At 48.3% G+C, this 22,758-nt stretch overlaps 1 protein-coding gene across 2 annotated transcripts in view; it reads left to right on the top strand.

Moving 5' to 3' along the window:
• Positions 1-22,758, top strand: part of WDR59 (WD repeat domain 59) — a 56,542-nt gene that overhangs the window by 6,000 nt on the left and 27,784 nt on the right. For both annotated transcript variants that reach the window (XM_066584199.1, XM_066584198.1), the window contains exons 7-17: positions 759-847; positions 971-1,087; positions 7,553-7,630; positions 8,102-8,258; positions 8,945-9,024; positions 10,084-10,201; positions 11,154-11,281; positions 12,196-12,360; positions 17,267-17,362; positions 21,152-21,308; positions 21,702-21,771. In XM_066584199.1, coding sequence (XP_066440296.1) covers positions 759-847; positions 971-1,087; positions 7,553-7,630; positions 8,102-8,258; positions 8,945-9,024; positions 10,084-10,201; positions 11,154-11,281; positions 12,196-12,360; positions 17,267-17,362; positions 21,152-21,308; positions 21,702-21,771 — 1,255 coding nt within the window. The remainder of the gene's footprint in view (positions 1-758; positions 848-970; positions 1,088-7,552; positions 7,631-8,101; positions 8,259-8,944; positions 9,025-10,083; positions 10,202-11,153; positions 11,282-12,195; positions 12,361-17,266; positions 17,363-21,151; positions 21,309-21,701; positions 21,772-22,758) is intronic.

The following is a 22,758-nucleotide window of genomic DNA, read 5'->3' as shown; positions in this document are numbered from 1 at the left end:
ACATAAAGATCGGCGTCTCGCTCACTTCTTATCCCGTTTGAACATTCCCCGCTCCCTGCATACATATGAATGTGAAGCGAGGAGTGAGCGATTCTCAGCCGTGATCGGTGATGTCACTCGCTCATGCGGGCGTTACACTCATCAGCTTATAATAGTGCAGTAGTGTTCTAAGAGGAGCGTCTGATATCGGTCACATATAACCTCCAGAGACATTTACATCATATATCAGTACCGGAGCGTTATAAGAAGAGCTGCTGATATTAGTCACATATAACCTCCAGAGACATCCTATATCAGTACTGGAGCGTTATAGTCGAGCCAATTTCTGTTTGTGCGGCTCGTTCGCTCTCATGCAGCCTTTTTAGACAGTCGGATACGTCGCTGGCTCGTTCAAACAAGAATCCTTCGGTGTTTCCCATTCGCTGTGTAAGTGGGAGGGGCTAAATGAGCGCGGTTTACAACGAACGACGAGGGGCGCGCCAACCGGGATTTTCACGCCTGAATAAAATGAATGACTAACGAAAAGCGAATGATTCTTCTTCGTCATTATCTGCGTTTAGACAAGTGATTATCGTTCACTTTCGCTCATTTGAATAATTTTTTTTGAATGATCATCGGTCTGTCTAAAAGCGCCTTCAGTTTATGCCCAGAGATGGCTGATAACAGAGAAGAATAGTAGTAATTATTTGCAGTTGGCTTGTGGCCCCAGTACATGCTGCGCGCTGCTATAAGGCTGATGATCTGCTCTCCTTCTGCAGCCGGGGCCTCGCAGGTGAAGTGGAACAGAAAGAACACCAATTGTCTGGCCACCAGTCACGACGGGGACGTGCGGATCTGGGATCGGAGGGTTCGTATGGGGGAGGGGGCTGGCTCTGCTTCCAGTCTGTAATTTCATTATTGATCTGTGCTTAAATAATAAGTTGCGGCATCCGGTCCTAATGAAATGTATCTCGCTGCTCCATCGTTCCAGAAACCCAGCACTGCGGTGGAGTACATCGCCGCCCACCTGTATAAGATCCACGGACTCGACTGGCATCCGGACAACGAATACGTCCTCGCAACGTCGAGCCAAGACAACTCCGTAAAGGTAACACACTTACCGGAAACCTGAAAGTGGGTGTCCAGTAAACCCAGCGCCTCTTCTTACCCCGTGTCACACTCTCAGGGGTCCAGGAGGCGGTGGGGGTGTGGGGGTGTGGGGGGGGGGGTTGCAGGGTCCTCACACTGATGTCAGATGTGCATACAGTAAACTAATTCATCAAGGTTGCCATTTTTTTTACTGCATGGAAGGATCACCTCTGCGGGGTCTTCTTCTCGTGCATCTGACACTGCCCGGGCCTTGCCGTCTCCTGGCCTGTGTGTAATAATGGTCTTCTCCAGCCAGTTCTGAGCTTGAAGCCCCCCATCTCTTGGAGCAGTTGTTCTGTTGCAGAGTGGGACCCCTTGACTATTACTGTTGCTTCCGCAGGGACCCACCACATTTATGAAGCTCAGTGACAAAAGCCCATTGGGCAACTAAGACGCCACCAGCGGCCAAGAAGTGCGGAGAACAGCAAAGGGTGATGGGAGGCAGGAAGGAGTACAGATGGGGTGCAGGAAGAAGGCACAGGGGCGCTGTAATGAATGTCTGTGTAGCCTGTTCCATCACACTGTATGCTACACATGCGGCACCTCTGCTAGTTTCTGATCACTGCTGGAGTGCCTCAGGGCAGGCTCATACAAGCCTAATTTAATTGTGTATTACACAAGTACATTGATTTTCATTGATCCATTCAGGTTTCATCACCAACACAGAAGAGGGTTCTTTACTGTAAGAGCTGTGAGACTGTGGAACTCTCTGCCTGAGGACATGGTGATGGCAGGATCCATAGGGGAGTGTAAAAGGGACTAGAGGTCTTTCTTAGAGCACTATGATATTACAGGATATAGACATTAGATGACCAGCTGGTTGTTGTTCTGGGTCTTGGAGTCAGGTAGGAACTCAAACATTGATCCAGGGATTATTCTGACTGCCATTATGGAGTGGGGAAGGAGTTTTTTTTTTTTTTATTTATTTTTTTTTATTCCTCCAAATAAGCTAAATTGACTCGTTGTTTTTTTTTTTTTGCCTTCCTCTGGACCAACAAGGGGCGGGTGGAAATGGGCTGAACTAGACGGACATTGTCCTCATTCAGCCTAATATACTATGTTACTATGTTGCTACATTTGCGTATATGCAAAAAAGAAAAATGGAAAAATCCCTCTACAGCGCCATCTATTGGATGGCAGCATTCCTTAAATTCAAAGTGACCTCATAACAAGCCATCAGTGATTGGGAATGGTAAACCGTGCACAGACGGGCTGTTTTGGGGTGACTGCCCTCATCGGTGTGCAGTAGGGCTCTGGCTTAGTCTGTGAGGGGCCTATGACTTCGATCAGAAGCGTGTATACATTGTGTATAATACTCTCTTAACAAAAGAACGCAGCATGTTCTATTTTACCGTGTATTACGCGCGCGATAGAGCCCTATTGTTTTCTATGGGCACGTAATAAACGCTGTATGTATGCAAGCAACAGAGCAGGAAATAAATAAATAAAGCTAGGAAGACGCGCATGACAATGTGTTGAGATACGCTGTCATGCGCCGTGCAAAATGCCTGCCATACGCAGCGAAACGCCAGCTCACATAGCGCTAAAACGATGTCTTATATACGCAGTGTTTTACGCATACGCTGGTGTGAGCCGGCCTTAAGTGTCGCTGTGTCCTGGTTCGTTCCCACAGCACCCTGGTAGGGAATCGCTGGACTAGTGGCTGCGAAAGAAAGTTAGATATTGTGAATCCGCATTAGTGGGCTGTTCAGCCATATAACCACTTGAGCAGTCTCTGTATGAGGCCTGTATGTAGACCCTACCGGGCAGGTGCTGCGCGACGCGATCATGTAGAGTTGCATTACGGTAGTTGTGGCATCATTATGCAGTCATGATATAACACTGTTATACTGAAGGACCCCTTTATTACCCCCCATCTAGTAGCGTTGGGCTCCTTTGGTTTATCGTCATGTAGATCCCGCCAGGTAATGAAATGGTTCTGCAGGAATATCGGCCCCTGCGGACAGGAAGCTTCCTATAGTTGCTGCAGAAATAGATGGAGGTGCTGACATGTTCTGACCGGCTGACAGGAAGGGGTCAGCAATTCATGCTGCTTGCGCAAAATTCGGCCCTCCCATCAGCAACAGACATCTGGACCCATCTGACCAGGAGATGTTTCTCCGCTGCTCAGTGATACAAGTTTTGCGCTCTTTTGCCCACTGGACTCTCACTTTTCTGTTTCTCTTAGACACAATGGCGCTGCAACCGGTCGCCTGCTGTTATACCCCATCTGTGCATTCGGACACGTTAGTTGGAGCACCAACATTGTCTTCGGTTTGACTGTGCAGCGCCTATTGGTCAGATTCCTGACATCCTCCTCCGACCCCTTTCAGGGATGAGTTGTTTCCGTCCGCAGGATCCCCTTTCGCTGGATGTTTTCCTCCATGGCGCCATTCTCTGTATGCTCTCCACACCGTTACACGCTAAAACCCCCCCACGGTTGGCAGTGAGCCCGCGGCTAGTCCAGCACCGATGATCGGCCTTGTTGGAAGTCGCTCCGATCGCTGGATTTTCCCTTCTAATGTGGATTCACACTGAAACTGATCCACAGAAAACTTGTCACGTGACTTTATGCCGCACTCCGGGGTCACGGGGAGAATTACTATACGGGGAAGCAACAATCGTAAAAAAGGGTGATCAATGAGTGGAACAGGTTGGCAGTGGAGGTTGTGAGTTCTCCTTCAATGGACGTCTTCAGAGGCTGGACAGACCTCTGTCTGGGATGATTAGTGAATCCTGCATTGAGCAGGGGGACCCGATGACCCCGGAGGGCCTTCCAACCCTACCATTCTCTAATTAAGGGGCCGTTCAGTGTGATGTATTCCTCCCTCGCTGGTGACGCTGTATTTGGCTTACAGGTAAAGGAAGGAGCTGGGAATCTCAGTAATTACAGTGATGCATCTTCAGACACCGAAGGAAGTGACTCCCAGGAGTCAGCGCTTTCCCTTGTGCGCCTTGTACCTGGCACGTGGCCGGCTCTGCCTCACAGCTGTAATCTCATGTTATGGCGGCCTGGGGCAAAATGGCCAAGTAATGTATCATCCTCACATCCGCTGAAGGCCTCTACAGGGCACGCTCCACTCCAGTGCAGGCATTAGGGTTATTATCAGGGTTTAATTGGACTTGTATCGTCTCAGCCCTTCGTTAGAACGGAGCGGCTGCTGGACTTGCATCGTCTCAAGGCTTGTCCCACTTTTCCCATTTATGGTGTATATCTGAAGAGAAAAGCGGTCCCTCTGTAGTAAAGCGAGAGGGCGATGCGGAAACGCTGTAACAGAGGTGCTGGCAGGCTGTGAGGATGCCCGTGGCATCATCGGGCACTTGTGGGCAGGCGGGATGCAACCGGCACTGGAGGAGAGGCCCGGGGGGCACACACTTGGGCTAGTCGGCATGCCTGGCTGCTCATTTATCATCTCTCCACTTTGATGGAGTATGATTAACCCCCTAATGTCTGCCAGGCCTTTTTACGGCAGACATAAATGCAAAGGAGAAGGGGTTATAAAGTCAGGCTGCCCCTGTCCACAGATTAATCGGGACCCCGTGACCTCCAATAGCTGCCCCTGTCCGCAGATTAATCGGGACCCCGTGACCTCCAATAGCTGCCCCTGTCCGCAGATTAATCGGGACCCCGTGACCTCCAATAGCTGCCCCTGTCCGCAGATTAATCGGGACCCCGTGACCTCCAATAGCTGCCCCTGTCCGCAGATTAATCGGGACCCCGTGACCTCCAATAGCTGCCCCTGTCCGCAGATTAATCGGGACCCCGTGACCTCCAATAGTTGCCCCTGTCCGCAGATTAATCGGGACCCCGTGACCTCCAATAGCTGCCCCTGTCCGCAGATTAATCGGGACCCCGTGACCTCCAATAGCTGCCCCTGTCCGCAGATTTATCGGGACCCCGTGACCTCCAATAGCTGCCCCTGTCCGCAGATTAATCGGGACCCCGTGACCTCCAATAGCTGCCCCTGGACACGGACTAATATAGGTGTTTGACCACTGATCTGTAGAGATTGGCGCTCGTTTACTTGGATTGTCACACCGGCCGATTCAGACTCTATGGGGGACCTATGATCGTTTGGACGATTGTTCGCCCCTCCCATAGACTCTCATCGCTGTTGGCAGAACAATTCATATTTCGGACTGACAATAGATGTGATCCGCTGGCGGACGAGCGTTTGCTGGTTTATTGGCTGATCGCTGCCCTGTTTACATGACGCAGTGATTACTAACCAGCCGTACTTCACGGTCATTGGCCAGTGCTGGGGTGCTACTACATGATGCTAATGGCAATTGGCACTAATACACGCCTTTAAAACTCGTGCAATAGCGCTAATTGCTCGGCAATTGCCAGGGAAACTCCTAACTCCAGTGGCTGCGCTGGCGCTCCTGTAATGGCGGCTTTAGGCCTCATTCACACAAGCGTTTTTATGCGGCTAATTTAGCAGCAATTAAAATCTTGACCGTCTGAAGGATTGGATTCCAAAGCATTCACTCAGATGGCGGATTATTAGCCACGTAAAACGTTACGGTCGGGATAATAGGATATCGGCGGCCGAATACGGTGACTGATTTTATACGTGGCCGGAAAAGATAGGTCTTGCCCTTCTATTTCAGTCGCTTTACTCTGGCGGCTCCCATAGACTCTTATGGGAGCTGCTATAAAAGGGAGGGAGTTTAGCAGCGTCCAATGCTGCAAAAATATGTCAGCTGGCTCTGTTGGGTCATTAGAAGTAATTCCAACGACTTATCCCAACCGAAGGAATTCCAGGCTGTGGCGTAGATACGCCAGGCGCACCGTGTGAATGGGCAAGAAAACGCTGGAATTAGTCGCGACTTGATCGCGGCATTTTCTTGTGCATGCGGCCAGCTTAGAGATGCGTGGCTTGTGTGAATGAGGCCTTAGGGTGCCTTTTATACAGCAGTGTTTCTCCCCGGCAAAACGCAAGTGGAGAAAAGCTGATTGTGGCCGGCTCCTGGACGACTCCTAGCCATTGAATAGACAGTCCAGCTGCCGGCTGCAATCAGCAGAGCTTCACACATGGTTTTCAGTAGAGACGCTCCTGTTGTTGCACCCTAAAAGGGCCTTTATGATCTTTTACACCATCCAATTATCCGGGAAAAAAACATTCCTTGGAACATTTACTTCATGATAATCGAGCTCGATCGCCTGGTGACGGCCTCGCTCGATCGCCTGGTGACGGCCTCGCTCGATCGCCTGGTGACGGCCTCGCTCGATCGCCTGGTGACGGCCTCGCTCGATCGCCTGGTGACGGCCTCGCTCGATCGCCTGGTGACGGCCTCGCTCGCTCGATCGCCTGGTGACGGCATCTCTTGTGCAGTAAGAAGAATCCACCGTTCTCAGCAGCAAACCTCCCCGTATGAATAAGGGATATCCTGAAAAACTGCAATGTCAGTGCATGAGGCATGAATCATCATTCGTCCCCTATAGAGTCTGAATCGACCCATGTAAAGGCCAGAGAGACGAGCACTGATCTCATTGATTGTCGTCATTGCTGTGCAATCTATTAATGTTAAAGGGCTGTCCAGTTATTGATGGTCCATTCTTGGGATAGCCCATCAATAGTAGATCGGCAAGGGATCCCCACTGATTAACTATTTACACTTATGCACTAAGCTAATGTGTGCAGGAAGTAGACAGCTCCCAGTTCCTCTGCAGTGGTCAGACTTGGTATTGCAGGCCATTCACTTCAATGGGAGCTTTGCTTGTAATACCAAGCCTGGCCACTGCAGCAGGAGCGTAGCTGTCTACTACCTATAGCAATCTGCTCCGTGCACGACTGTTCAGTGAACAGCCCATCCGTGAAGGTTCTGAGTGGTGGAACCTGCTGGTCTGGTATTGATCTTCTATATTACGGATAGGCCAACAATAGTTTACAACTGAACAACCTCTTTGGGGTACGTTCACACGTCGTGGAAATGCTGCAGATGTTCCTCTGCAATATCCGCATCCAACTCCGCGTAAGAATCTGCACCATTGATGCAAATTTTGACTCTGATTCAGCTGCGGATCCACAACCGATTTCACATAACGGCGCTCCTCTCGCCTCCGAATACGGAGCGCTCGCTGTCACCCGCCATCTTTCCCTTAGTGACAGGCAGCCTATTTCCGTATCACCTGACCAACGGCAGCGCTCAGTAGCGATTGCTGGATGACCGTGTGCGCTGCGCTCTTGGTACTGGCAGTGAGCGCTCCGTATTCGGAGGTGAGAGGAGCGCCGTTATGTACGGGCTGAAATCCGTTGTTGATCCGCAGCTGAATTGCATTGATAGTGCCGATTCTGACGTGGCTTCGGAGGCGGATATGTTGTAGATCCGCAGCATTTCCGCAATGTGTGAGCGTCCCCCAAGCAGTAAGATTGTTGGTCTCCGGACCGTCTGAGCATCCTGTTCTTTTGTCTTTCAGTTCTGGGATTCGCGGCAGCCCCGGAAGTGCCTCAGTGTCTTGGCGTGCCAAGTGCCTGTATGGAAAGCGCGGTACACGGTGAGCGTTTCTACGAGCCATTATGATACAAAGTGGGGACATCAGTCTTCACCATACATCCTTGTAGGCTGCCGAGGCAGGAGGCTCAGACTGCTCCTTGCAAGGTGCCCAATGAGGACATTGTAGTAATAGTGAGGGGTTTAGCAGATCGGGCCCCCCTCCAGTTTGTGGAGCCACAGGGACACTTTCACTCTGTAGGACCGAGTGCATCCAATGAAAGCATCGCTGGGCTCATTCAGGGGATCACAGAGTAACATCCTTATTGGAGGGGTTATTAAGGGGTTACTGTATCTCTTCTCCCGCAGTGTATCCCGGATCCTTCTCCGCCGGGTTCCCATATCATGCTTGATCTATAAGCGTTCTGCAGTTCCCAGATCTGAGCCTGTGATGGATGACAGCACCCGGCAGTATATGTGTGGGCAGCTGACAGGCAGCCGTTCCGCCATCTGTTCATTCCTTCTTCCATTGCAGCCTTTCAGTAACGGCCTGGTCACAGTCATGGTGCCCCAGCTGCGCCGGGAGAACAGCCTGCTGCTCTGGAACGTCTACGACCTCCATTCCCCGGTGCACATCTTTGTGGGACACGACGACGTGGTGCTCGAGTTCCAGTGGAGGAAGCAGAAGGAAGGTCAGTCCCCCTCAGTGATGTAGGACTATATATTGGTGGTAAGTTGTAACTTCTCCAACCGTAGCAAAATAAAACATGGTAATCGGCTACTTAGTAAGACGGGGTCCGCATCGTGTAACACTGAATTGGATTAGAGACCCCCAACTATAGTCGCACATGGGAACATTATTGGTCTTCAGCACCGCAGCAATTCATCGTAGTGTAGATTCTTCCAGGTGATGAAATCGTCCTGCAGGAATATCGGCCCGCGCGGACAGGAAGCTTCTTGTAGTTGCTGCAGATTAGATGGAGGTGCTGACATGTTCTGACCAGCCGACAGGAAGGGGTCAGCGATTCATGCTGCTTACACTGAATTTAGACACATTAGTTGGAGCTTCCGCATTGGTTTTGGTTGCTGCCGATTTGTGCAGCGCCTGTTAGTCAGAACGATTCCTGACATCCTCCTCGGACCCCTTTTAGTGATGAGTTGTTTCCGTCCGCAGGATCCCCTTTCGCTGGATGTTTTTCCTTGATCACATCAATCCTCCGTACTTTGCACACCGCTATACGAGAACCCCTCCCCCCCCCACCCACATGGACACGTAGTCGTGTAGAGGCGGACAGCAACCCTTCTCTGTAGTATGGGTGTGTTCTTCTTGCCATTATTAGTGATCTGCTTTGATTTGTGAACACTTTCACATTCTTAGGGCTTAAAGACCACCAGTTGGTGACTTGGTCCCGGGACCAGACGCTGCGGATGTGGAGGGTGGACGTTCAGCTCCAGAGGGTAAGATGATAACGCTCCAAGACTGCGCAATGGGACATCAGTGCTGCCTGCTGAGCTTCCGTTTAACCCCTTAGTGATGCGACCCGGTTTAAACGGAACAATTTTAGGGGGATTTTCGTCTCCATTTTTCCGCAGCCACAACCTTTATATTTTTCTGTTGAAGGCTTGTTGTTGTTTTTGCGTAGCGAGCTGCAGTTTTTATTGGTACCGTACTTTGGGGACATGTAATGTATTGGAGGGAGAAAAAACACTTCGATTCGGCTGTTGTTCTTTTAATTAATTTTTCTACATCGCTAATCGTGCAGCATAAATGACATAACGAGCCGTACTTGTATTGGTACCGTTTTGGGCTGTATATGGCTTTTTGATCACTTTTTTTTTTTTCATTTCCTTTTAAGAAGTCTAATAACATCTTGACACTTTTTTTTTTCCCGCTGCATTCCTGGGACGTAAATGTATGTCCATTTGTGGAAACTGCTACCCAGTCGGGCGTACGTTTATGTCCTGGGGAAGGAATGGGGTCCTAGCTATGATACATACAGTATTATATACACAATGGATATTACCAGCACCCACGTACAGATTTAAAGTGTAACGGCACTTTCTAAAAACCTTTGACACTTCAAAGAGACATGCTGAAAGTTTTGATCACCACGGCTCCAGCCGAGACCCTCACTGCTCGCTAGAATGGACCAGCCAATGCTCATCTGAGCGCTGTCACTGCTCGCTTGTTGAAGACGGGCTCAATAGAAAGTCTGTGGATCCATCTACAGCTAGCGAGAAATGATACCGCTCGGACGAGCATCAGCTGTCCCATTCTAGCGAGCAGTGAGGGTCTCGGCTGGAGCCGTGGTGATCAAAACTTTTGGCATGTCTCTGAGGTGTCAAAGGTTATTAGAAAGTGAAGTTCCACTTTAAATCTGTACGTGATTGCTGGTAATATCCATTGTGTTATGTGTATATAATACCGTATGTATCATAGATGGCTCCAGTATAGGGATGTATTTAAAAACCTGTAATTGGGGGTTCCATAACATTGATTCCTGTGCTCGCATCCAGCTGTGCGCAAATGACATTATGGAGCCGGTCGATGAACTGATTGACGGATCCTTGATGCCTGAGCAAGAAAAATCCCTGCAACCCCAAGAGCAGATCTCTGTTCCCTCGGAAGATGAAGGTGAGTGATGATACAGGCCTCGCTTACCATTACCATGGTCTTACATCTCTGCGAGGAATGGTAAGGATTGGTTTTCACGCGGCAGTAACCGTATGTGTTTGACACCCTCCACCCCCTTCCTGTGGGCAGCCAATGGCCATATGATCCTGCTGATGATGCTAGTAAGATCGTGTGGCAACAGGCGACATGGGTTGATGGGGTTCCAGATGCATGTGATTGCTGCAGCGCAGAGTCCAAGCCTTGTACAACAGGGTTCTGGGATGAAGGTCGAAGCTGTCCTAAACCTTGATCATGTCCCAGTCACGCAGGTGCAGATCTCAGATACTCGGTACCCTGCCCTGCACCTGCATCACTTGGACGTGACCCTTAGGGGGTGCATTTTTATGGGTGAGTGCGATATTGGTCTGAGAAACTCAAGACTGATACTGTACTTGCAAACCTGCAGTTTTTATGTGAATTTACGGCATTTTGATATCTTTATTTTTTATTTTTTTTCTACATGCACGGAAATGCGCCCTTAGACGCTCTCAGCCCAGGAATTTCAAGAACCGAGCAATAACTTGAAGTTCCTGCGCCCCAGCGCAAAAGCTTTCAGCCCCTCATCTACCACTTAGAACACGGGTGGCTTCTTGTGTGGCAGAGGGGATTTGAGGCCCCATCAACCAGCAGCCGCTAGCGTTTCACCCCTAAACAATAATCAGCCCATTCACTGACAGAATGCAGAGATTTTGAACATAGAAGGCAACTGAAACACAAAGCACTTTAGGAAGTTGCGGAAAAACATTGATTGAATATTTGTCAGAACTTTTGCTTTGATGTTGATAACTGCGGTGAATCCACAGCATATTCTAAGAACTGCAGTAGGAAACCGTTCCTGTAAATCGACCCTAACGAGACATAATGTGAAAGTGACCCCTTGTGCTCAGATCTTTGGGTTTTTCATTGTATCCAGTGGCGTTTGATGATGAATCTCCCTCGACTCCGATAGTGATTGGAAATTCGGAGCAGCCCGGGCTCCCTCAGACGCTGCAGCAGGAGTTCTCCTTGATAAATGTGCATATCCGCAACGTGAACATCGAGGTAAGTCCAAAACACGCTGAATCTTTCAGCAACCAATTAAAGGGGTTGTTCAGGGTTAGTAAAGCATGGCTGTTTACTTCCAAACACAGCGCCCCCCCCTTGTCCATAGGGTTGTGTGTGGTATTGCTGCTCAGCTGCGTTGCAGTGAATGGGGAATGAGCTGCAATACCAGAGACATCCCACAGTCAAGGTTGGCGCTGTGTTTCGAAGAAAGCAGCCATGTTTTTCTAACCTTAGACAACCCCCTTTAAATGTTTGTTCTCATTTATCTGAATGCACAGTAAGGCCTCATGTCCACGGCACACGCGGATTCTGTGCAGGGAATCCAGCACTGGCCGCGGCTAGTGACCCATGCGTACCTGCACTTTCCCCGACAGCGGCGTCCGTGCGGATCCCTCCACTACTGGCTTTGCTGTACTGCACATGGTCCTCACGGCTCACCGTCGGACATGCGCAGTACAGTTGTTTGGAACCATCAGTTGATTGTGCACTCGCTGACAGCACCACAATAACACAGTGGAAGTCTCGGCTCCGACCTCTGTGTAGTGGCCAGTGCTTGTAACTGCAGGCACGGCTCACGTTGATTTCAATGAGGACTACACTCGCCGTTACAAGCGCCGGCCGCTTCACAGAGGTCAGAGCAAAAACTTCCCCTCCGATCCTAGTGTATTTGCAGCACTGTCAGCAGGCGCACAATCAGCTGATCTGTCGGGTCCCGAGCGGCGGACCCCAGCTGATCAACTATCGATGACTTATCCTGAGGATAGTTCATCAATAGTATTCTCCCTGGAAGACCCCTTTTATTCACAGTGGGAAGCTCCAGTGATATCGGTTTTCCCTTATGTTCTTACATTTTTGCATCCGGACTAGACCTTTTGCTCATCGTGTTCTTCTATTCCCTTCTGTCCTTACAGATGGACGCTATGAACCGGAGCTGCACAGTGTCTGTCCATTGTGGGAACCACCGAGTGCGGATGCTGGTCATGTTCCCTGTCCAGTACCCCAATAACGCAGCTCCGTCCTTCCAGTTTGTCACTCCGACCACAATCACCTCTGCCATGAAAATGAAGCTGCTGAAGGTAAGGAAATGTGTTGAGATGGGCAGTCAGCGCTCTAATATGATGGCAGTCCATGATGATCGCCTGTGTTGGTTGGAAGATTTCCTGGATGAGCCCTAAAGGGGTCTTCCAGGCTCTTTTCAACTAATGACCTATCATCTGTTTCCCACTTGGGACCCCCATTCATCTGCTGATCGTCCAACCTGCTGTCCAGTGCAGCAGGCCAGGCGTGATCATCAGCGGACAGGGGAGAAGGTGTCCCCTTCACAGATATAGATTAAAATATAATGACTTTTATTGAAAAATTCTAAAATGTGGGCTCACATATAACACTTATAAACAATACGTAAAAAGGACAGGTAACATATAAATAAAGAATAGGCCCTTGGTGATATGTGTAAGACAGCGTATCTCTCAGATAAATATTTAGAGATAGCTACCACTCATACAAGTGAGAGAGGATAGAATTCCAGATGGTGAAAGAGTGATATCCACGTCTAAAGATTGTTTGTACTTGGATGTTGGTGTGGTCCAGGAATTGATACCTGTACTAGGGCACAAAATTCTTATGTGTATTCTTGTTGCTAGAACACTTTTTGATAAATTCCCATTCGTAGCACAGTTACCGTATGTACGGGTGCTAAACACATGGGCTCCTTTTGTGTCAGTGATGCTGACCAGGACGTTTCGGAAAACCTGCTCGACGCGTTTCTCTACCCGTGTAGGGGGCAGTTCCTCAGGAGCGCGGGTAATTATTGCCCGAGAAGTACGTTTAAGACAATAGAGCAACAGGATTAGTGCATCAGGACATAGTCCTGCTGCAGTTTGGTACTGCTAAGGTGATGCCACCTGTTTGATATTCCCCGTATAATTACGGTTACCTCTTCTTCCTTGCCACTTCCTGTGCGGTATCTGTGTTGGTACCGCTATCGGGCTCTCTCTTTGAATATTTAGAGAGAGAGAGGGTCATTCATTCGGTCTGGCATATAAGATGGTATGTGCCAGTATTCGAATGCCTCAGGTAGCACTTCCGCGTAGCAGATGGCGCCCTTAAATCAGGCTTAGTCACCGGTTACTACGGCAAGGCCAGGTGGTGCCCTCCTAAAGAATTCCTACAATATCCATTGGGGTGATTGCATTGGTCTGTAGATTCTTATGACCAGTATGGATTAATGCAGCACCCAAATGGAGATTGTTCTGTCTCTCAATGTTTGTTAAAGCGAATGCTTATCCAGGCTCTATTGCGTCCTCGTCTCCATGGAGCCCGCCTAATTTTCGCCGTCTAAAATGGTCGAATGGCCAAATTAGACGCGCTTGCGCAGTCCGGGTCTTCTGCTTTCTTCAATGGGGCTCCGTGTAGCTCCGCCCCGTCACGTGCCGATTCCAGCCGATCAGGAGGCTGGAATCGGCAATGGACCGCACAGAAGAGCTGCGGTCCACGGAGGAAGAGGATCCCGGCGGCCATCTTCAGCCGGTAAGTATAGAAGTCACCGGAGCGCGGGGATTAAGGTAAGCGCTGAGCGGTTTTGTTTTTTTACGTCCCTGCATCGGGGTTGTCTCGCGCTGAACGGGGGGGGGGGGGGGGGGTTGAAAAAAAAAAAACCCGTTTCGGCGCGGGACAACCCCTAGGGACTAACGGCCTATCCATGTCATGATGACACATCAGAGGTTTTGATTGGTGGGGTCTGGGTGCTGAGGCCCCCGCTGATCTCTAAAACAAATGGGCAGAAGCTCTTATCTGAGGGCTGTACTTGTTTGGCTGTTTCCTGCTTTCCTTGGAGCATTGCACAGACTTCATAGAAAGTGTATGCAGTCCGCACACCGCCCGCTGACGACAGCTGAACAGGCACATCGCTCAGGTGAGCACTTCTGTCTGCTCGTTTTAAGGATTGGAGGGGTTCTCGGCACCCGGACCCTACGATCGCCAAGCTGAATGGGCATCTGAGTGCTGCGTTCATTCGTCTGTTTCTGGCTTTCCTCAGAGTTGTGTGCGGACTCCATAAAAAGTTTTTGACGTTAACCCCTTACTCCATACAAGGTGGGTGCTGGCTGTCTTGTCATCGCTCACGCTGATCGTGGCTGTTGACCATTTTGATTTGGTTGTAAATTCTGACAGCAGCATTTAAATGCTGCAATCGATATTCGGGGGTCCCAAACGGTCCCCCTGCAGTGAGCTCACTGGGTGCTGTTTGTTTGCCATGGCAGTCTGGAGCCTTCTGAAGGCCCCCTTTGGGCTGCCATGAATGAATGCTTATCAAGACGGCCCTGCGGCATGCCTTGACAGACTGCTTGTCAAAATGCGGTATAATGTACCACTGCGGTATTACATTATACTATATGAGGGAGCAAATGTTCGCAAGATCAAGTCCCTTATGGGGACTAAAAAAAAGAATGTGGAATTAAGTGAAAAATGTTTTATTAATTACTAGGTGACGTACCTATATAGGCGTCGCACAGTGATATAAGCGCCGGGATTTGTTATTGAAGATTGGGCTTTCAAAAAGATTTTCTGAATGGCAGTTGTGGAATATACAAAGTGGGCCACAAGTTGAGCCCCGCACGGTTATGGAAGTCGTCCAGAAGAAAATCTGCGTCTCCCCTGGCAACCAATCACAGCGCAGCTTTCATTTTACCTCGGCAGTATAAGAAATGAAAGCTGGGCTGTGATTGGCTACTATTGGCAACAAGAATTACAGGGGAAGTCGGTGTGTTTTCGACTTTTAATTACACCAGTATTCGTCGCCCGGTGCTGAAATACGCTCAGGTTTAATTCACTCAAATTGGCGTTGTGGATTTGTGACACAAACAAACAGATTTTGCGTTTTATAAATAAGATTAGAGAAAATGAAAGTTAATAAAAGTAAAAAAAAACCAAAAATATATTTTTCTATATTTATTTTAAAAAAAATCTAAATACAACAAAAGCATATTTGGTATCGCCGCCTCCGTAAAAGTCCGATCTAGCACAGCAACACATTATTTGTCACGCACGGTGACCGTCATCACAAAAAGCAAGCACACCGCCAGATTTGCACCATTTTGGTCACCTTGTCTCCCAGAAAACATGTAATAAAAGGCAATCAAGAAGTCCTGTGTACCCCAAAACGGCACCAATAGAAGCTGCAGGACGTTCCGCAAAGAAATGAGCCCTCACAGAACCATGTAAACAAGCTATGGCTGTCTAAAGATGGCGGCAGACGATAATGTAAATTTTTTTCCAAAGATGTTTTTATTTTTTAGAAGTGGTACAGCAAAAAAATATATAAATGTGGCCTCTCCATAATCGCACTGAGCCATAGAATAAAATTATGGCATTGTTGCTGCAATGTGTACGATGTGAAAACAAGACCCCCCCCCCCCCCCCCAACCCCAATGACATAATTTTGCTTTTTTTTCCCATTTCACTTTTAGACACTTAAGTTTTTCAGTACCTTACATCAGGGGTCCCCCAACCACCGGTCCGCACCATTGGGTTTTTTTTTTTTGTCCGTCCGTGGCGCCGCTGTCGGCCGCTCACCACGTTTGCAGTGAATAATGAAAGGGGCAGCGGCTCCTTACAATACTCACTAGGCAGCCCTACTAGCTGCGCTGATCCTGGCCACGCTGTGACGTCAATGTGCAGCTGGGATCCTCCTCCCCCCTCCCCTCTTTTCTCCTACTACTTGGTTCCGTAAGAGCAGGGGAAGGAGGCGTCAGTGTGCAGCGAGATCAGCACTACTAGTGGCGTGCCGGGCAGAGGAGCAGTGGCGCTTCCACAAGGAGGAGGGGATAAGTGTATGGGTCTCGGGGGAGCTCTATTACTACTGGGACTGATATAGGGAATACTATTAGTAATAGTGTCCCCCTATATCGGCCCCAGTAGTAATAGCATTACTACTGGGGGCCGCTGAGGGGTGTCACTATTACTACTAGGGGCCGCTGTTGGATGTCACTATTACTACTGGGGGCCGCTGTGGGATGTCACTATTACTACTGGGGGCCGCTGTGGGGTGTCACTATTACTACTGGGGGCCGCTGTGGGGTGTCACTATTACTACTGGGGGCCGCTGTGGGGTGTCACTATTACTACTGGGGGCCGCTGTGGGGTGTCACTATTACTACTGGGGGCCGCTGTGGGGTGTCACTATTACTACTGGGGGCCGCTGTGGGGTGTCACTATTACTACTGGGGGCCGCTGTGGGGTGTCACTATTACTACTGGGGGCCGCTGTGGGGTGTCACTATTACTACTGGGGGCCGCTGTGGGGTGTCACTATTACTACTGGGGGCCGCTGTGGGGTGTCACTATTACTACTGGGGGCCGCTGTGGGGTGTCACTATTACTACTGGGGGCCGCTGTGGGGTGTCACTATTACTACTGGGGGCCGCTGTGGGGTGTCATTATTACTACTGGGGCAACGGTGCGGTGCCACTATTTTTGCTGGGGCTGCTGTGCGGGGTCACTATACCCACCATAGCCGCTCTGGGGGCCGCTGTGGGGTGTAACTACTTCCGCTGGGGCCACATCCCTAAGGGGTTAAGGGCCTGCAGGTTGGATTAATGTACTGGGTAAATTCTCTCCACAATGCAATGATGTATAAATATCCCCGCTCGTCAGTGAGTGACGGGCCGCAGCGGCATTAATTAGCAATATGGTACTTGAGGTTTTGTACATTTGGATGCATACATTAGAGCGGATGTCATCATGTCCCTCACTAAATTTAGGTCTTCCAGCTGCCGGCGGTGGGGGCGACTGTCTCTGCCACAGAAGACCTAAATTTAGTGAAGGACATGATGGCATCCTCTATAATGTATGCATGGATGCCGCTTGTTCGCTTATCTTATTTTGGTGAGAGGGGGGGGGGGGGGGGTCTTCATTGCCTTGGTTATTTATTGGGGGTGACAAAATAATTTTTGGTTAATAATTGGTTGATCTTGTTACCTTCCAGACCTTGAGGGACACCTCTCTGCAGAAAGTGAAGCGCAATCAGAGCTGCCTGGAGCCGTGCCTGCGCCAACTGGTCTCCTGCTTGGAGAGCTTTGTCGTGAGTGTTTGGGATATCCTTTGTGCTTCTGTTCCTCACCGTTGTCAGGAGTGGTGCTTGCTGACAGTGAACGGAGGCCGCAGTCGGCTCTTACTGTCGTGACTCTTCTGGCCAGTTATTGTAACTTTACTACATGGTGGCCATTCTAATGACTGACTGTAATGCTTCAGTGCACTCCATGTGACTCAGATGGGGGTCCTGAGTGCCCTAATGCAGGAGGGTTCCTTGTGAGACGCCTTCCGAGGGGGTTTCCAAGCAGAATACTATAGATGATGTATCTTCAGGATCAGTCACCAATAGTTGATCGGCTAGGGCCCACTGCTTGGGACCCCGGCTGATCAGCTGATCGGTGTCAGCGCTGCAAATACACAGGGGCACCGGCACACCACTAAGGGTTGCCGGGGGCGACCCGGCCCCTTGGCAAACGGGGACCCGTGGTGCCCCACTATATGCCAACCAAATGCTGCGACCTGCGGGCCAGCTGTGCGTGGTCCTCGGAGAGGGGAGGGCCGTTACCCGGGGCAGCCAATTACAGGCTGCAGACTCCTCAGGCGCACCTTCCACTGAATGACTGCAATTGTGATTGGTCACAGTGCACTGCCGGCTGCGGGATGCGATGGAACGAGGTATGTGTGAAATTTTGTACGTGTAACTGGGATAAATTATACCAGCTGTACATATAACTATGCAGGAGATACCCAGGTTATACCAGCATGCTCCATATCACTATATACAGGAGATGTATAACTTATACCAGCTGTACATATATAACTATATACAGGAGATACCCAGGTTATACCAGCATGCTCCATATCAGTATATACAGGGAGATGTATAACTTTTACCAACTGTACATATATAATTAGATACAGGGGATACCCAGGTTATACCAGCATGCTCCATATTACTATATACAGGAGATACCCAGGTTATACCAGCATGCTCCATATCACTATATACAGGAGATGTATAACTTATACCAACTGTACATATATAATTAGATACAGGGGATACCCAGGTTATACCAGCATGCTCCATATCACTATATACAGGAGATGTATAACTTATACCAGTTGTACATATATAATTATATACAGGAGATCCCCAGGTTATACCAGAATGGTCCACATCACTATATACAGGAGATGTATAACTTATACCAGCTATACATATATAATTATATACAGGATACCCAGGTTATACCAGCATGCTCCATATCACTATATACAGGAGATATATAACTTATACCAGCTGTACATATATAACTATATACAGGAGATACCCAGGTTATACCAGCATGCTCCATATCACTATATACAGGAGATGTAGAACTTATACCAGCTGTACATATATAATCATATACATGAGATACCCAGGTTATACCAGCTGTACATATATAATTATATACAGGAGATCCCCAGGTTATACCAGAATGGTCCACATCACTATATACAGGAGATGTATAACTAATACCAGCTATACATATATAATTATATACAGGATACCCAGGTTATACCAGCATGCTCCATATCACTATATACAGGAGATATATAACTTATACCAGCTGTACATATATAACTATATACAGGAGATACCCAGGTTATACCAGCATGCTCCATATCACTATATACAGGAGATGTATAACTTATACCAGCTGTACATATATAACTATATACAGGAGATACCCAGGTTATACCAGCACGCTCCATATCACTATATACAGGAGATGTATAACTTATACCAGCTGTACATATATAATTATATACAGGAGATCCCCAGGTTATAGCAGCATGCTCCATATCACTGTATACAGGAGATGTATAACTTATACCAGCTGTACATATATAATTATATACAGGAGATACCCAGGTTATACCAGCATGCTCCATATCACTATATACAGGAGATGTATAACTTATATCAGCTGTACATATATTATTATATACAGGAGACACCCAGGTTATACCAGCACGCTCCATATCACTATAAACAGGGAGATATATAACTTATACCAGCTGTGCATATATAATTATATACAGGGGATACCCAGGTTATACCAGCATGCTCCATATCACTATATACAGGATGTATAACTTATACCAGCTGTACATATATAATTATATACAGGAGATACCCAGGTTATACCAGCATGCTCCATATCACTATATACAGGAGAGGTATAACTTATACCAGCTGTACATATATAATTATATACAGGATATACCCAGGTTACACCAGCATGCTCCATATCACTATATACACGGGGATGTATAACTTATACCAGGTATACATATATAATTATATACAGGAGACACCCAGGTTATACCAGCATGCTCCATATCACTATATACAGGAGATATATAACTTATACCAGCTGTACATATATAACTATATACAGGAGATACCCAGATTATACCAGCATGCTCCATATCGCTATATACAGGAGATGTATAACTTATACCAGCTGTACATATACAATTATATACAGGAGGTACCCAGGTTATACCAGCATGCTCCATATCACTATATACACGGGGATGTACATCTACTGTATATAGTAACATGGGAGCATGCTGGTATAACCTAGGGCCCACTATATATAATTATATATGTACAGCTGGTATAAGTTATACATCCATATGAAGTGATGTTGACCATGCTGGTATAACCTGGGTATCTCCTGTATATAATTATATATGTACAGCTGGTATAAGTTATGCATCCTGTATATAGTGGTATGGAGCATGCTGGTATAACCTGGGTATCCCCTGTATATAATTATATATGTACAGCTGGTATAAGTTATACATCTCCTGTATATAGTGATGTTGACCATGCTGGTATAACCTGGGTATCTCCTGTATATAATTATATATGTACAGCTGGTATAAGTTATGCATCCTGTATATAGTGGTATGGAGCATGCTGGTATAACCTGGGTATCTCCTGTATATAATTATACATGTACAGCTGGTATAAGTTATACATCCATATGAAGTGATGTGGACCATGATGGTATATAACTATATACAGGACATATAACTTACACCAGCTGTGGGGTTGAATTTTACACAATAAACCCCCCCTTTTTAGAAATTAATTTTGTTTTTTGCATTACTAAATTGGCAAACAGATTTTTTTTTTTCCATGGATGAAGCTGTTTAGCGATACCACAGGGCGTACATTTACTTCCTGGGTGCGTGGGACTTATATGATCGCCCCCCACCCCCCACATTAGACTTGTGCAGCTGTCTGTGATAGCAGGCACTCGCTTGCAACAGCCGTGATCAGCGCTCACACTGATCGTGGCTGTTAACCCACAAAACACCCTGATTATTGTTCGGGGTCCCGAATGGTCCCCCCCCCCCTTACGCCCATGATGTAATCGCGGTGTGCAATTGCATAACAGAGGGCCAATAACGCCCCCGTGGGAGCTCTCTTCCTCTGTTAACATCATACATGCTACGATAAATCTTGATTAATGATGAGGATCAGAGTTGTCTCTGATCTCCGCCGTTGCAGTGACACCCTGGCGATCAGTTATAGTCCGCTCCCTCTGCGGTTGGTGCGGGCCCAGCCCCTGAGTCTGCGCCATATACATGCTGTAAATGCACGACATTATGCAGAAGCCCCTTCCCTGCCATGGTGTACATGTATGTAATGGGGTGGGAAGGGGTTAATGCAGCGTTTATGTATAAACCTAGATATGGAAGCACTAATGCTGCAGAGCAGTCTAGGCACTCTTTACGTATTTAGTATATACACCTCACATGTCGCCTTGTCTTGTAGAACCAGGAATCCAGCCCGTCAAGTGATCCCTACACCCTGCAGAGCCCAGTCACTCCACCGCTGCCAACGTTCGCCCGGGTAACCAATGCCTACGGGTCATACCAAGATGCCAACATCCCATTTCCCCGTACCTCTGGGGCTCGCTTCTGTGGAGCAGGTAATGCAGGGGTTGTGTAGCTGCAGGATCGTTATGTAACAAGGGTGCGTTCAAACACCACATCAGAAAATCCGCTCGATCACTATGTAAGAAACGCGCTATCAGGCCGCCTTCACGCGGGCGAGAAAATATCATTTACAGGGAATTCACATGATGGCGAGCGTGATATTAGGCCGTGAATCGCACCCCGATATCGCGCTCGCCGTGTGGATTTTAATGTGGATCCACAGCAGATTTCACCCTTCCAGTTGAGGAGACGAAGTCTGCTGAGGATCCACGTAAAGCTGTTTTTGACGCGGTTTTAGTGTGGATTTCTCGCTACATGCGAACATAACCCTACAGTATAACAGCTGGTTGTAGGAATTCTTCCACATTATACCTCTGTCTCTCCAGGTTACCTGGTCTACTTCACCCGACCCATGACTATGCACCGAGCCATCTCCCCCACAGAACCGACTCCAAGGTCAGTCCCTGATACTAAAGGGGGGTTCTGAGGAAATCATATTAATGACGTATACTAAGGATTGGTCGTCAGTAGTTGATCGGCCGGGGTCTGCAGCTCAGGACCCCCACCAATCAGCTGATCAGGTGCCCGCTGTTAGCACTGCAATACATGGGGGCTGTAGTGGAAGCTGCGGGGGCTTAGAGACGCATCGGTTCTTCTTTCGTTTGTTTTTTCATCCTTTCCTTTCATAAGCCATAACTTTTTTGTCTTTGTATCAACGCGGCCGAACGATGAGGGCTTGTGGTCTGCGGAGTGAACTGTAGTTTTTATTAGGGGCATTTTGGGCTAAGAATAATGTATTTTTAAAGGGAAGGGAGAAAAAAGACATCAATTCTGCCATTGTTTTGGGGAAGGGGGAGTTTACAGTCGTTAATCATGCACAATCCATATAAAAGCCAGTAGAGCAGCTGCAGCCCAACCAAGGAGAACGGGCGAGCCGACCTCGGGCACTTGAGACAAGCAGGGAAAGGAGGAGGCGATACGGCGCTGCTGCCAGCAAGGATCCAGTATGGAAGAAAACTGGATTAGAGTGAGGGGGAATCTTACACAAACACATTCCAATTGTGGCATCCACGATCGGCGTCTGCGGTAAAACGCTGGCATTGAAATCGCCTTTTTTTCCTCGCAGATACAAATTGTGTATTCTGCGAGGGAAAGAAAAATCGCAGTATGCTTTATTTTACCGCAGACGCCACGTGAACGGCCTCCATTGGGCTGTAGGTACCCGCAACATCGCTTAGTGACGGCGCAGGAAATAGAAACATTGAAAAGAAAAGACTGTACTACACATGACTGACGGCGAGCCGCCGCAGTCATCCACAATACTGAGAAGCCAGGTATGCAGGATGACCAGCTGGGCTCATTGCAGGAGTCCTCTGCGGGCCTCCGCCACATAATGGCTTATGTAAAAGGTTCAGAAGCGCGTGGGATTCCCCGGGCGTCTGA

Source organism: Eleutherodactylus coqui, chromosome 11, assembly GCF_035609145.1.
Source record: "Eleutherodactylus coqui strain aEleCoq1 chromosome 11, aEleCoq1.hap1, whole genome shotgun sequence".
NCBI lineage: Eukaryota > Metazoa > Chordata > Amphibia > Anura > Eleutherodactylidae > Eleutherodactylus > Eleutherodactylus coqui.
Note: the sequence above shows the minus strand (reverse complement) of the source record. Positions and strands in the feature narration are given on the sequence as shown.